Source organism: Loxodonta africana, chromosome 1 (assembly GCF_030014295.1).
Source record: "Loxodonta africana isolate mLoxAfr1 chromosome 1, mLoxAfr1.hap2, whole genome shotgun sequence".
Taxonomy (NCBI): Eukaryota; Metazoa; Chordata; class Mammalia; order Proboscidea; family Elephantidae; genus Loxodonta; species Loxodonta africana.
In genome coordinates this window covers 119325437-119342469 of record NC_087342.1, presented here as the reverse complement: position 1 = coordinate 119342469, position 17033 = coordinate 119325437, and the positions used below count along the sequence as shown (strand labels likewise).

The following is a 17033-nucleotide window of genomic DNA, read 5'->3' as shown; positions in this document are numbered from 1 at the left end:
GCTGCCTGCGTGCGCTGGCTGGGCTTCTCCCGAGGTCAGTTCGGGGGTTAGGGCTGCACCCCGTGATTGCGCGGTCTCAGGATGCCGTGCTCATCTCCCCTGCGCCCAGTCCAAAGCCCGGTGCCAAGGTTTCCTGACTGGGACCCTGGCTCCAGGCTCTGAAAACTGTCGCTGCTTCCCTGTGATTGTTCGTTCTCAGTCTCTGTCACTCAGGTCAACTCTTTAAATCTGTGTTTTTTGGTCATGGTTCGTAGATTGTCATGTATGTGATCGATTCACTTGTTTTTCCAAGTCTTTGTTGCAAGAGGGATCCGAGGTAGTGTCTACCTAGTCAGCCATCTTGGCCCCGCCTCCGATATTTTTCAATAATTTCCACATTTGGTTGGATCACCTTTCTTGGGCATAGGCATAAATATGGATCTCTTCCAGTAGTTTTGCCAGGTAGCTGTCTTCCAAATTTCTTGGCATAGAGGAGTGAGAGCTTCTAGTGCTGCATCTGTTTGTTGAAACACCTCAGTTGACATTCCGTCAATTCCTGGAACCTTGTTTTGCACCAATGCCTTCAGTGCAGCTTGGACATCCTCCTTCAGTACTATTGGACCCTGATCATACACTACCTCTTGAAATGGTTGAATGTCGGCCAATTCTTTTTGGTGTAATGACTGTGTATTCCTTCCATCTTCTTTTGATGCTTCCTGTATCTTTTAATAGTTCCGCCACAGAATCCTTCACTATTGCAACTTGTGGCTTGAATTTTTTCTTCAGTTTTTTCCATTTGAGAAATGCTGAGCATGTTCTTCCCTTTTGGTTTTCTATCTCCAGGTCTTTGCAACATGTCATTATAATATTTTGTCTTCTCGAGATGCGCTTTGAAATCTTCAGTTCTTTTACTTCATCATTTCTTCCTTTTGCTTTAACTACTTGACATTCAAGAGCAAGTTTCAGAGTCTCTTTTGACATCCATTTTAATCTTTTCTTTCCTGTCTTTTTAATGACCTTTTGCTTTCTTCATGTATGATATCCTTGATGTCATTGCACAATTCGTCTGGTCTTTGGTCATTAGCGTTCAACGCATCAAATCTGTTCTTGAGATTATCTCTAAATTCAGGTTGGATGTACTCAAAGTCATACTTTGGCTCTTATGGACTTGTTCTAATTTTCTTTAGTTTTGTCTTGAACTTGCATATGAGTAATTGATGGTCTGTTCCCCAGTTGGTCCCTGGCCTTGTTTTGACTGATGTTATTGAGCCTTTTCATTGTCTCGTTCCACAAATGTAGCTGATTTGATTCCTGTGTATTCCATCTGGCAAGGCCTATGTGTATAGTTGCCATTTTTGTTGTTGAAAAAAGGTATTTGCAGTGAAGAAATCACTGGTCTTGCAAAATTCTATCATGCAATCTCCAGTATCATTTCTATCACCAAGTTTGTATTTACCAACTACCAGTCTTTCTTTGTTTCCAACTTTTGCATTCCAATCACCAGTAATTATCAATGCATCCTGATTGCATGTTATATCAATTTCAGACTGCAGAAGTTGGTAAAAATCTTCAATTTCTTCATCTTTGGCCTTAGCGGTTGGTGCGAAAATGTGAATAATAGTCATATCAACTGGTCTTCTTTGTAGACGTATGGGTATTATCCTATCACTGACAGTGTTATAATCTTGGATAGATCTTGAAATGTCCTTTTTGATGATGAATGCAATGCCATTGCTCTTCAAGTTGTCATTCCTGGCATAGTAGACCGTATGATTGTCTGATTCAAAGTGGCTAATACCAGTCCATTTCAGCTCTCTAATGCCTAGGATATAGATGTTTATGAGTTTCATTTCATTTTTGATGATTTCCAATTTTTCCTAGATTCATACTTCCTAAATTCCAGGTTCTGATTATTAATGGAAGTTCGCAGCTGTTTCTTCCCATTTTGGGTTGTGCCACATCAGCCAACGAAGGTTCCAAAAGCTTGACTCCATCCACGTCGTTAAGGCCATCTCTACTTTGAGGAGGCAGCTCTTCCCCAATTGTCTTTTCAGTGCCTTCCAACCTGAGATGCTCATCTTCCAGCACCATATCAGACAATGTTCTGCTGCTACTCATAAGGTTTTCACTGGCTAATTCTTTTCACAAGTAAACTGCCAGGTTCTTCTTCCTAGTCTGTCTTAATCTGGAAGCTCAGCTAAAACCTGTCCTCCGTGGCTGACCCTGCTGGTATCTGGATACCAGTGGCATAGCTTCCAACATCACAGCAACATGCAAGCCCCCACAGTACGACAAACTGGCAGACATGTGAGGGACTTAGAAATAGATATTATAAATTTGCAGGGTCAGCAGGTATGAACCATGAATAAACCATGAAATGTTCTTTTGCATAATTATGTCTTAGGGTTTATGCCTTTAGGCCTACGATACTTTGGCTCAGAATTAACCTCCTGATAGTCTGAGTACACTGAAAGTTGAAAGTAGTGTGATTTTAATATTTTTCCAAGGAGTCAAACAAAATTACTCATCCATTTTTTACAAGAAAAAGTATGAAATGCAAAAATATTTAATTGTGAGCCAAAGCCCCTTAATTTCTTCTAAAATTGCCAGAAAAAAAAAAGTAAAGATGCAAAATAACTAGAACAAAGAGTAAAAGACAAATTAGTAATTAAACTAAGTCAATCATAGGTGACTTTAGGAACAGAAAGACTATTGTAGGATATCATTCTGTTTTAGTTTGGTTGTAACTTCTTTGTAAAGTTTGATTAATATTTCTTTATATTTAGGAAACACTAGAAGTCAGAATCATAGAGCCAAAAAAAATTAGAGTGCCTGTTTGTTCATTTACTATCACCCTCATCACCTACTTTCTTCTTATCCAAAACCAATGAAAATCCAATCTGGTTTTAAGGCTTCCAAAAGAGATTGTATCACATGATAGTGAATGATTTCTTTGGTTAAAGCCCTCAATGCTAGAAAATTTCTTCCTGTGCTTAATTATTTTTGTTTGACTGGTTTTCTAACTATATCATTTGCAGCCTTTAACATGGCAATCATTGTAAATACCATGAAGTAAGGGGACCTTCTTCCTCTCAAATGGTCATCTTTCACTTGAGAGGTGATTTTCACTTGGAGACATGATTTATAACTCAATGTATTTATTCAAAAACTTCCAACCTGCTTGCTGAATTAGCCAGCCTGTCTAGGTCATGTTGCACTGACTTTGTGTCTCCTATCCTTCCTTCTCTAATGCAAAATGTCATTATGGGTTCTGGTCCTAACCCTGATGGGAGTACCAGTCTTATTAAGTGAGATAATGAACTTCCTTATTTAGAACGGAAACCCTGGTGGCATAGAGGTTAAGTGCTATGGCTGCTAACCAAAAGGTCGGCAGTTCAAATCTACCAGGTTCTCCTTGGAAACTCTGTGGGGCAGTTCTACTCTGTCCTATAGGGCCGTTATGAGTCAGAATCGACTCAACAGCAGTGGGTTTGGTTTTTTGGTTTTTATTTAGAGCTTCAATTTTTAATACACAGTGACTGGCAGGCAGTGTTTCTCATGATGGGTGTATCAAATAATTTCTACTGATGATCTGCCCCAACAGAACCTATTTGCATATATGGCACCATCTTCTTATAAGTGGGCAGCTTCGTACTTAAGTTCCTTTCCAACTTGTATCGTTAAACTAAGGCATGTGTATTGGCTTGGAAAAGCAATTCAAGCCATCATTTACCAAAATATGGTACATAATACTCTAAAAATGGGACATGTGTTAAAGTTATTTTCTTTCCATACATATGGTATATTTGAGGGTTCATACTTTTTTTAAGCCTTACATATTATTTCAGCAGCACCACGTGCCAGAATAACACATATCCAGCAACAGTTAATATGTGTAAGCTGTGTTTCTGCAGTCATCTAAATAGCCTTCACTTGGAACTTTCATGGAAAGAATATGTTTTGTTGTTTCACGTGAAATTAATAACAAGGCTGTTTTAGGATGAATTTTTTTTTTCCAGCCATATCCTGCCATATCTGGGCAAGAAGTGTTACTTTAATTTATATAAGTAATTGCAATAAGTTTAATGGTGTTCCTAAGGTAGGAAATGAGTTCAACACAGCTTTTGGTTGAAAGGTACATGTTCTTAGTACATATAGACACTTAAAACAATTAAAAAATTTTTTAACATACTTATAATTCATATTTTAAACAATGCTAGAGTAAAACAAGTATGTAACAAAAGATGAATTCAAGAAGTAAGTATGAAAAAAGATTTGTGCATACTAAGAAATGGAATGGATATTAGAAGTTTTTGATCGATGAAGTAAAACACTTTCTGTAATTTTCAACTGAAAATATAAATAACCATGAATTTACAAAAAGTACTTATGAATTCATTTTATTTAAATACACTACTCATATGAAATCAGACCAATGAGCAACTGGACCAATGAGCAACATCATGATAAACGGAGAAAAGATTGAAGTTGTCAAGGATTTCATTTTACTTGGATCCACAATCAACAGCCACGGAAGCAGCAGTCAAGAAATCAAAAGACGAATTGCATTGGGCAAATCTGCTGCAAAGGACCTCTTCAAAGTGTTGCAGAACAAAGATGTCACCCTGAAGACTAAGGTGCGCCTGACCCAACCCATGGTATTTTCAATCACATCATATGCATGTGAAAGCTGGACAATGAATAAGGAAGACCGAAGAAGAGTTGATGCCTTTGAATTGTGGTGTTGGCGAAGAATATTGAATATACGTGGACTGCCAAAAGAACGAACAAATCTGTCTTGGAAGAAGTGCGGCCAGAATGCTCCTCAGAGGCAAGGATGGCGAGACTGCGTCTTACATACTTTGGACATGTTGTCAGGAGGGATGAGTCCCTGGAGAAGAACATCATGCTTGGCAGAGTACAAGGTCAGCAGAAAAGAGGAAGACCCTCAACGAGGTGGATTGACACAGTGGCTACAACAATGAGCTCAAGCATAACAACGATTGTAAGGATGGCGCAGGACCGGGCAGTGTTTCATTCTGTTGTGCATAGGGTCGCTATGAGTCAGAACTGACTCGATGGCACCTAACAACAACAACAACAATGAAATCAGAGCATAAGGAATATACAGGGAAAGCACTCTGAATAAAGTTCAGAAATACTGAAGCAGTGTATAAACTTATGCTTAATCTTATTTAATTTTTTTCATGATGACTTAATAGAATACTTAGTGTTGGACATTCATAAATTACTTCAACACTGAATCAAAAATGCATTCAAGAAAAAACTTAGGGATTGAGATGAGACGAGCTCTGAGTTTTGCCTTAAAAAATATCTACCCGATTTTCCCAAAGTGTTACTCAATATATTCAGTGGTATTACATTAAAATAAAAAAAAAATAGTGTTGAGATGGGAGAGTTCACATTCAAAATGTTTTCAGACATCCTATAGATTTTTGGGGGTTTAAGTAGATCCTCTAAATGTAGGACTTCTTTGAACTAGGGCTAGAGAAGGGCCATATTATGCTGGGTTTCCCAAATTCACTGATCTCTAGAATCCTCTATTCACCAATTATCTCATGTGCTTAGTGACCTGAGTTTCTCACTTCGGAGGCAACCATCCACCCTACAGATGAGTTAACTGGAAGCTGGACATTTTGAGTGGGTTGGTTTGGTGTGATACATCATTTTTATATGACCTTTCTTATCATGGCCTTTTAACTTGGTGGGACTATACAAATAAGGTGCTTATGGCCCACCAAGGGGAGTGGCCAGCTTCCTACTAATGCAAATAATGTGCACAGCACCCTTGTGGGGGTGGGATCATGCAAATAAGGTATAAGGAATCCTAATGAGGGGATTGGTTAGTTTTGCCACCCCTCTAGGTTTAAAAAAGGGCCAACCCCAGAGCATAGAGGGGACCTCCCTACCACCAAAAAGAAGAGATGGGAGTGGAATGTGTCCTTAAGACCCGAGGTTTCTGTGCTGAGAACCTCCTATACTCAAGATATATATATAGAGAGAGAGAGACAGCACAAGATAGTGAGCAGCAGCAGCAGATAAACAGCAGAAACAAAACCAGGAGACTGGTGTGAAACAGAGCAGTGGGCTTCCTGGCCCACAGAGCAAGTTGGCTACAGTGGGCATGCCAACCCACAGAGCAAGAGAGCTGAGTGCCTTCAGCAAGAGGCTTACTGTCAGAGTGGGATGCCCATGGGCACTTCTTGGCGGAGCTAAAAGCTTTGTAACACTTGCCTGAGCAGGGCAGAGGCCAGGCGGAGGGGCCGAGAGGCTGAGGGCCAGAAGGAGGCTTGCCTGTAGGAATGGCTGAGAAGAGGCTGTTCTGATCAAAGAATTGTATCCTGAGTCATTCCTGATCCTGAATTTAGCCTGTTACTTCCCTAATAAACCCCATAAATGTGAATATGATCTGTGAGTTCTGTGTGGCCATTGCAACAAATTACCAAGCCCAGCAGAAAATAGAGAGTGCTGCAGGAGGGACGGCTGGTGTCAGAATTGGTAAAACGGTTGGAGAGAGGAGGTATGTCTGATTTCTCCCCCATAGGAATCAGCCTTGGCCTGAAGTTCATGGTGATTCTCTTTCTCTCTTGTGAAGTTAGAAGACTTCTAATGCCACCACGCCATTTTTATACTTGAGCAAAAAAATATGGTTACAGCCAGATCACAAACGGCAAGATTAGAAGAATTTAATATTGATGCTTTGATTTGTGTTAATTTTTTAAAAAAAGGTATGCTAATGAAACTTATACAATGAAATATAATGTATGGGAACCATGGAGTAGTGAGATATCTGCTCAATGAACATAGGAGAGCAAACTGCCCGGTGATGTAAGTTTCAGGTCTCTAAAATTTAAGGGGGTCATTAAAAATTTGAGTGTGGCTTTTTAGAGAGAAGGACCCCAGTTGTGCAGTGGTTAGGAATTTGGCTGCTAACCAAAAGATCGGCAGTTTGAATCCACCAGCCACTCCTTGGAAACTCTATGGGGCAGTTCTACTCTGTCCTGTAGTGTCGTTATAAGTCAGAATCGACTTGATGGCAATGGATTTTTTGTTTGTTTTGTTTTGGTTTATCTAGAGAGATGGTCAAAAGCCAGGAAATATGCAACCATGAAGAAAGGTCTCTTGAGCTATATTGATTTAATTAGGTGAATAAAAGAAAAATATTCTTTATACAATTATGCTATTTAAAAAGAAAGAACATTTCACAAATCTCTTCTGAAGACCAAACATGATAACTGAGCATAAGCTGAACCTTAAACATTATCTGAGGTATCTGGGCCAGAGCTCTGGGAGCTGATTCAGAAATTGAGTTGGGTCTACTTGGTGCTAGAGGGGGGTCTTCTATGCTGGGCCCAATCTGGATTGCCTTTATGGAAAGTTTCCAAATACGGGTGGTAATAATTCCCTTCCTAGATTGCTATGGGTGGGACTAAGTCCAGTTAATTGAAAATTAGCTCAAGGATGCATCATTTTAAGAAGCAAAAGCATAAAGGTACAAATAAGACAGTTGATCAAAAAGAGTGGAAATACAAATAGAGAAGAAAAATGTATCATGTGTCTTAGTTACTTAGTGCTGTTGTAACCAAATACCATAAGAACAGAAATTTATTTTCTCATAGCTCTGGAGGCTGAGTCCAAATCAGATTCCAGCCTTGTTAAATCCTTCCTTGTGGTAGCCCCTGGTGTTCCTTGGTTCCTTGGGGCTTCTTGGCTTATGGACAATCCTCACATGGCATCTGTCTTCCCTGTTGTGTGTTTTTGTGTTCATTCTGCTCATTTTAAAACTCAGAAGTGATTAGATTTAGAGCCCACCCTGTACTGGTATAGCCTAATTAACATAACCAAAAAACTATTTCCAAATAGGATCATATTTACAGATACAGGGGTCAGGATTTCAATTCAATCCATAACAGCATGTTTCAAAAGGGGTGAACAGGACTTAGATGTAGGTAAAGATAAATTAAAAACCAATCTGTAACCAGTCTCTATATTTAGCTTGACTTATTTTCTTGGACCTGAGTTTGCAGTTAGAATCTGAGATGTACATAAAGCAACTCATCTAATTGTAAAGATCCAATCTGATATAGTAGAAAGTACACGGTCTTGAAGTTGTAAGACAGATTTAGTTTTTAGCCTGGTTCAGAAATTTAATTGTGTTGTATAACTTTTTAGTTTACCTAAACCTCAGGTTTGTCATTTGTAAAATGTGCTCATTGTACAGATGACAGTAATTTAGGCAAATGTCTAGCATTTTTGAGCACCACCTTCTCCAAAGTTGGACTGCTGAAGAAGGTTATGAAATTTCCTTTCAAACAAAGCTCTAATGTACTCTAACCTGAATACAAGGCTTAATATTTAATTTCATCAGTAGGCAAGCAGATTGATTAGGTGACATCTCGGTGACAAGGTATACTTTAGACAAACCTACACAGCATAGATTTCATGTACATAAAGGATAAACTGGGATGAAGTTTTTTATTTTGCTTTGTAAAAAGGATTTGAAACTTTTTTTATCTGACCGTTTTTCTTAATATGTTTCATACTAAATTTATTTTTCTACCACTCCACATGTACATATAGCCTTTGGAATAATGCTAGTATGTAAATCAAGGTATATCTCTATTACACAAAAATTATTTTCTAAACTTTGCACATATTTGTATATAGCTCACAATTTACAGAGGAGATATTTTTAGTACTTGGTAATCTAATATTAGGTTTATGAGGCAAAAAGGCAGCTAAGCATTCTAGATCAAAAGGAGAATCTGAGCAGAATTACTCCTTGAGATCAAAAAACAGTGCTTATTTCTCATGTCATCGACAGTGATAAATGTATTCTGGTAACTCAAAAATTATTTTTGATTAGCTTATTAATAAGAGTGCTTGTATTGCTTATATCTTGCATGAGTACATCAAATAAGCTCCTATATTTAAATTTTGTCATTACCTTTAATTGAGATATTACACATCATTTCATTATTCCTGGCATTCTTTTTCTCTTCTGAGAATAAGCAATAGTTAACTATCCGCTCCAAGTGTTAGTTAACATTCATGCATGGCTTGTATTTGCCTTTTCTGTTTTATTTTGTGGGAGATTGAGAAACATGGGATAATTGTGGGAAGGTAGGCTTTTATGTGTTAGGTGTTTTTTATGATTCTCTTCTACTAAGTAAGATTGTTAATGACTTGAACGTGTCAGTTTTGTCTTTGAGCCTGTTTTGCACAAGACTGATAAATCAAGAAGCACAGATAAAAATAGAACATTTCTGGTATCTATCTATAGGATTTGTTGTAACATGGTCCTTTTTGTTGATTTTAACAAGATTAGCTATGATATTGTTGGTAATTCCTTCATTACCTTTTCATTATAAATAATATTTAAAAAATGAATCCCAAGCTCTGATTTCCCAAATATATGCTATCATTTCTGGCTACAGGAGTTAGAACATAAATAGTTTGACTCTAGCTGTACATTATTGTAAAGATTAGGAATTTCATAGAAAATTGTTCAGAAGGTAAAAATCGTATTATAATGAATTTATTCATTCAAGAAATAATAATTACTTGTTTTATATAATGCAATACCTTGTGATACTACGTGGTATGTGAAAATGAAAAAGCAGCCATAACTTCAAAGACTTTCTAGCAGACAAGGAAAATAAAATAGGCACAGAAATTATTATGTTTTCAAAAAGGGTAAGTACATTAAAAGAGATACAGATAAACATTAAAAAAAAAAAAACACTATTCAAGTTTAAAATAGTACTATATTAAATTCTTCTGGGGTGATTTGGAGAAATCTTATAGAGAAAGCATCAATAAAATGAAGTCATTATGTGGAAACATAATCAGGAATAATTGCCTTTTTAGGTAGGACAGAGAATCTACAAAGAGCAAAGTCACAGTGAAGAGAAATCTCAAGAGATGTTTGGGTAAAAGAAAGAAGTTCACTTTGATTAGAATATAGGGTCTTTGAGGCTGTGCAGTAGAAGAGAGAAGCCCCTGGGTGATGTAAGTAGTGAAAATGCTTGGCTGCTAAGAAAGGTTAGCAGTTTGAGGCTGCCCAGAGGTACCTTGCAAGAAAGGCCTGGTGATATGCTTCTGAAAAACCAGCCACTGAAAACCATATGGAGCACAAATCTGCTCTGACACCATGAGTTGGTGCTGACTTGATGGTAACTGGCCAGTAGAAGAGTGGTAGAAAGTTAGACTGAAGTTTCACAATTTACAGTACTTGAAAACCAAGTGCATTCCTCAGACGATGGCAAGCCATGAAGGATTTTCAAAGTGGAAAAGGGTATAATCAAATCAAAGCTCTAGGAAGATTATTTTGACATCAGATGTTAGAGTAAAATTGACCCATGTGAGACTAGAGGTGCAGAGAGCAGTTAGAAGGCATCTGTCCTGGAGAGAGTATTCAGGGTCTCCTCTATACACTTGGGCTGGCATTGGCAGAAGGTGCGTGCCACAGAGACTAAAGAATCAGCCAACTTTGGTTGCTGACTTGGCTCTCGACCTTCAGGTGTTTTATCTGGACTGACTCTGAGAATGACTATATCATAAAAAAACGGCAAACACGGGGGAAACAAGTTTGTGCAAGAGGAAAAATGATGCGTGCCTTTTTGGACATACTGAGCTTAAAATACCATGTGAATGTGTCAAGCAATCAATTTGTAATGTGCACGAAGAGGGACTGTGGGAGACCTGGCTGCCTGTTACAAACACATAAACATAACAATTTAAAAACATACAGCTAAGCTCAGAAAAGAAAGGAAAACCTTCAGGTGTTGTAAAAGAAAAAGAGGTACACATACAAGGTAATGCCACAATGGCTCATGGGGTTTTCTAACTCAGATGTAATCCCTGGAGGCTTGGAAATGGGATTTTAATGTCCATGTGGAAAAACATACATGATCTTCTAAGGCATGGGTTTGGAACAGAGTATTTCCTGGAGTCTGGAATGCCTTCCTGCCAATACAGAGTCACTGGACCTGTGCCAAGCATAGTTATGGGTTGTGGATTTATGACACATGGGTATTGTGCAAACTCAAAAGGAGAAATTAAGGTAGAAATTTGTCAAAGCACTGGTAAAATCCCTAGGGCAAGGACAAAAGGCAATCAAATCACCTCTATAGAGGCATTTAAATAATTCAGGACTCTTGTAGAACTCCTACAGAAACTAAAACCACCATGAAAAAGAATGCATAATATAAATTATAAACTACATTTGAAAACAAAGTACCCCAAGAGAAAAACAGCAAAAAAAAAAAAGCAAAACACAACTTTAGCAGAAGACAATAGAACAATCTTAAATAGAGATTGCAAAATAATCACTTAAAATGTTCATAGAGGCAAAAGAACATAGTAAAACAATGGGTCTTCATGAAAAAAGAATGAATGAAGAAAGAAACAAATATTTAAAGACATAAAAGTATATTCATTAAAATTAATGAAACAATGTATTGAACAGCAGATTACATACAGTTGAAGGAAGAAAGTTGGATTTGAGAAATTACAAGAATGAAACTCAGAGAGAGAGTAATAGAATATTTGAAAGCAAGATTAAGAGAGAATTCCTAGTGGGATTTCCAGAAGGAAAACTCAGAGAAAGTAGATGTGAGAAATACATTTGAAGACCTGATACCTCAAGAATTTTCAAGAAATGAAGAAATGCATGAATGTTAAAGATTGACCTATGAGTCTTGAGTCTTGAGATGCCTCATGGTAAAATGCAGAGTCTTAGATACAAACAGATGGTCCTGAAAACAACTAGAGAAAGACCATAATTTGACTGACAGCAATATTTTCATCAGCAACAACTAGGGTCAGAAGACAGTGAAATATGTTCAAAATGCTGAGAAAAAATAACAACCTAACATTCTATACCTAGCCAAACTATCATTCAAGAATGATCATGAAATAAAACCATTTCCTAACAAAATAGTTCGCAAAATTGGCCCTTGCTGGAAGAACTACTAAAGGATGTAGTTTAGTAAAAAGGACTTTGAACCAGAAGTAAAGTGTGAGTGGGATGTAAGAAGAAATTGAGAGATTGGGGCTAGAGGATTAAGCACATTAATGATAACTTGGAAACGGTCTGTGAAAAATTTAACCAAAATCAGGCAATATAAGATGAATAAAAATGTTGTTGAATAGCAGTTAGTAGACTCATGAGGTTCAATATTATCAGGCCTGTGTGTATAATGTCACCTTTTACACAGGGAGTCAATACAGCAATCCAAGTAAGACAGTGTTGCTAAGAGTTGCACCGTTTGCAACCTTGGCATCATGATGGAACTTTAAAAAATATTTTAAAATATTGATAGTTGAACTCCATAACTTCTTGATTTAATTGGTCTGGGGTGCGTCCTCAGCATCTGGATTTTTTTTTTTAAGCTCCCTGGGTGATGCTGGGCAGCGAAGGTTGAGAACCACTGTGATAGATTGCTAGAGAACAGGAGAAGTTCAGAAACCGACCTTAGCCGCTTGTCAAAGCAGAGGGTGGAGCTCTTTCTGATGATCATGGGTGCCTTTTCACACTCAGGAAAAGGATTTTCACTTTAGAGCGGGGGTCAGCAAACTTCTGTAAAGGGTCAGATAGTAGATATTGTAGGTTTTGTAGGCCATATGATCTCTGTCACACTACTCAACTCTGTTGGGGTCAGGGATGGATTATCCAATAAACAAGGTATGCAGGTATGGACAAGCTTACTTGTGCTTGCTTACTAATCTGCAGTACACAATTTTAAAGATGTAGTGAAACCCATGTGAAATTATGCACTGCAGATTAGTAAGTAAACACAAGTAAACCCATGTGCTTACTGTAAGCATGTGTACACATTGCTTACTGGTTAATCTACCTCTGGTTATGGTGCTGAAGCCACAGATAATGTGTAAGCAAATGGGCATGGCTGTATTCCAATAAAACTTTATTTACAAAAGCAGACGATGGGCCAGATTTGGCCTATGAGGCTTAGTTTGCCAACCTGCCCTTTACAGTCTTAAAATATAGTTAGGAAACCATATTCGAGAAACATCACATTAGTCTTAGAGAAAGTAACTCCTTGTGTGAATAGTCCAAACAGGTGGCCACTGACAAGCCTGTAGAAGAAAATATGAAGATAAATTCAAAACAGTGTAAAGATCAGGGAGGCTACGGGTCACTAGAGGGTAAATTTGATTAAATGAAAATGCAAGCATAGAGAGTAAACCTTATAAAAAAGGGGGTAGTTCTCACCGAGTAAGACGTTGAGAATGCACAAGAGGTTCCTTTGCTTGTTTTGATTGGCTTTGTTGGTTTTTGTTTTCCATGTTTAGAGGGGAAATGTGAATGGATGGCTGGAATTTTCTATTCATTCACATCTAGATTCTTTGGGGTCATGACACATATACCCTCTTTTATCTGTATTGAAAATACTTTCCCTTTTCTGTCCTTTCTCATGTGTCACATTAGCACATGGACATTTCTTTCTCACATCTCTGGATTGAATTTGGACAGATTATCCTAAAGACAGATGCCATTGTAAGATGAACCACAAAATAAATTTAAATTATAGTATTTGAGAGAGAAGTAGATATGGGTTTTCTGTGCAGCGTAATTGTCAAATATTTCTTGAATTTGTTCTCCTTTCTCTTCCCCTGCATCCCTGTCCTCATAACTGATTGCCTGAATTATAGAATTCCTTAATTTATTTTAATTCCAAATTATAACTCTTATTCCCATTTAATACCTCTGAAATTAGGTTACAGCTTAGAATCAATGAATATATATTGAATCATTGAGTATGTATTTAAATTTTACCCTAAAATCTGTTATGAAATTCGTAGTGTATTTCCAAATCAATAGCATCTTAGAATCAAGGAAATATGGTATTATCTTGTGTCTTCTTCTTGCCTTATCTTTCCTCTGGCAACCATTTCCAGAGTCCAGAGAGTTATATTTCTGGAAATCAAATCTGTTCTTGTCACTACCTTATCTAATAATTTTGAGTCCCACTCCCCCCCCGACAAAAAAAAAATTAAATGTGGCCTCAGAGTCCAAACTCCTTGGCATGGCATTCAAGGGCCTTGATATCTAAAGTCTTTTGTTTTCTGGCCCAAAGAACTAGCCTCTGGCCTTATTCCCCACCACTCCCTGCTCCCTCATGTGGGTTGCCTCATTCCTGACAACATCAGAGACATGATGCATTATTTTAATGCAAGCATTGCAAAATCTCTGAGGAAAGTTTACTAAAATTGAATTGGTTTTGAGCTGAAAATAGCTAAAACAGGTTTTTCTTAAAGCTTAATAATTTAAGATGGTAATGGATCATTGTCCTTGCAGAAAAGGTTTGACTTTTTATATTAGAGCAAATTACCGAAGAAGCTTACAGAATATCTTTATTTGGAGCCCTTTAAACACAGACTAGACACTTCTGTGTTTGGAATGATTTAGATATACCCATGAGAGAGACACAAGGTGAACTCTGAGGTTGTGGCCAGTTCTAGGAGTTTTTGGGGTGATTAATGACGGTGTCTAAATGCGGCCAAAACATCCAGATGGGAGTAAAGAGAGAAATTCAGTTAGTTATCTACATACTGCCTATATGATTCTAAAGACCTGGACACTTAACTGTTGCATGCATGTAGTTAGTTAAATAAACTATATATTTTACTGGTATTCTCCATTTCAAATATTACTATGTTGCTATGCTGGGCCCTGGTGGCACAGTGGTTAAGTGCCTGTTAACCAAAAGGTCGGCAGTTTGAAACCACCAGCCACTCCTTGGAAACCATACAGGATAGTTCTGCTCTGCCCTGTAGGGTCACTGTGGGTCAGAATCAGCTCAACAGCAATGGGTATAATATAAACAACCTCAATATAAACACCTGTTATTTTATTCCTATCTTCCATCAAATTGTATATCAAATTGTAATTATTTGAGAGAGAAAAATATGAGTTCAATTGAAAATTGTTTTGGCTTGTCTGAGGATGAAATAATAATGAACAAATAGTGCAAAGTGAATTTTCTTGATGCTCTTTAGGCTATTTCTTCATTTAGAAAAATGGAAATTAAGAAATGACTTATCCACTAGATGCATATTTATATGGATCTATTATTTTAAATTTAGGTATGTGTCTTGTGCCCTGGGCTGTCCCTATGAAGGAAACATCACACCGCAAAAAGTGACAGAAGTAAGATGCATCTCTGTTCTTTTCTGGCTGATGGTAAAATGACTTGTATTTTGTTTTAAAGTGGGCTGGTTTCCTTACCATTTGTTGTGTCAACTCAACAAAGACTAAGGTGAACCATGCTATGGGAGACTATCCCCGAAGACGTGTTTGAGAACTTAATAGTTTCATTTTAAAGAGCTCTACATAGGTTATTGCAGGCCTAAGTTATAAATAACAGCTGAGTCTTACTATTTGGGTGCTCCAAATTGAAGAAATTGAAAACATCCGGTTTTGCTTTTCTTTCTTTATTTATTTTTTAATGTGAATAGAACATAGTGAGTGCCCTTTCCGCTACCCATCAGACTTTGGAACAGCTTGTGTACACACAGTTAAACTTTACTTTGGCTGCCTAGGTAAAACACCTCTGTTTTTCTCCTGCGTACTTCCATGCTTATACCAGAATATACTCGCGTTAGTGTTTTTGTTCCTTTGAGATCCTATGTATGATACTGCTGTGCTTCAAGGTTCTGTTTTTATGGAGAAATTTTATAGCAATGGATTATAGTTGCCAAGATCCTGCTTATAGAAATTCTATTTTCTACTTCCTGTTCTTGTTTATTACCGTATTTTTTACACAAATCACGCGCAAATTCTACGTTTGTTTGCCAGCTGCTCCCTCTTCTCTCAAGGTATTTTCAGAAGCACCGCTATGCCAATTGTTTTACACGTTGCTGTATAAAGAATGAGCATAGTGCACTTACAAAAATATCTTGGGGGGGAGGGAGCAATTGGCAAACAAAAGTAGAAAGTGTGTTTTTTGCATAAAAATGTGGTAATTGATGCTACTGAATACAAAATACTGTATCTTTGAGATTAGAGTATCTCAGAAATATTTGAAGTATATTAATATGCACATGTTGCAAAGGTTTTTAATTTTCATGAAGATAGTTTAATTTTCATGACACTGGTGGTACTAAAGCAGGTAAGATGGCATTATCAGAAAATAAAAATTCGAGCAAGATAAACTTCAGTTTTCCTGAAGCCATTCCTCTTTTGAAATTTACTGCAGAATTTTTAAATGAGAGCTATCCCATGACATGTTATTTAAGCAAGACTCTTACCCATGGAGGCAGATATACTATGAAATAATGAAGGTTAAATTTTATAGTCCTTCCCTTGCACGGGGCCTGTCCAAGTTTCTGTCATTCATTTCTATTCACAATTACTTATTCTTTTCTTATAAGACACGTCCAAAATTGTGAAACATCAGACTGCACAAAACCTGGACCCACCTCTTCCTACACAACAAACCCCTTGCAATTCTTGTGCCTCATGCCATCTTTAGATGAACCACACACATACTCAGACTCTCCATTCCTCCACCAGGATGTATGAGGTGTTGCTGAAGAGAGTCATGTGGCAGGGAAATTGTAAGCATTACAAGCTCATGATCATCATGGACCTTCTGTGCTATCCTACTACATTTTGTGGTCAACTCACATTCCTACTTGCTGAAATGACTATTTTAAACTTTGTTCACTCTGTTCAAGCCTCTATACTTTCCTCTCATTTTCTACTCCCTTTCAACAGAATCCATGCTTTTGACACTTGGACATGCTCATATCTCTTTAGTCTAAAACATTTATTCCTTAATTCAGCATTCGATCAGTTATCTATCTCCATCTTCTTCCACCTAAACTTCGTAAAAGAACTGTCTACAGTAAGTTTCCATTTTCTCATGTGCCACCAGCTCATCACACTCCAAGATGACTTCGAGGCCATTCACTCCTCTGAAATCCATTTTTATAAAGTCACAACTTAACCATTTGTGTCAAGGAATACAAGATCGTGTTCAGTCCTTATCTTATTTGAACTCTCA

The 17033-nt window shown here is 37.5% G+C and overlaps 1 protein-coding gene across 3 annotated transcripts in view; it reads left to right on the top strand.

Moving 5' to 3' along the window:
* The window catches only part of HMGCLL1 (3-hydroxy-3-methylglutaryl-CoA lyase like 1), a 216409-nt gene that overhangs the window by 133048 nt on the left and 66328 nt on the right, over nt 1-17033 (top strand). For 2 of the 3 annotated variants that reach the window (XM_064287459.1, XM_003404419.4), the window contains one exon: nt 15112-15175. The exons of the other annotated variant lie outside the window; for it this stretch is intronic. In XM_064287459.1, coding sequence (XP_064143529.1) covers nt 15112-15175 — 64 coding nt within the window. The remainder of the gene's footprint in view (nt 1-15111; nt 15176-17033) is intronic. 3 annotated transcript variants of the gene reach the window in all.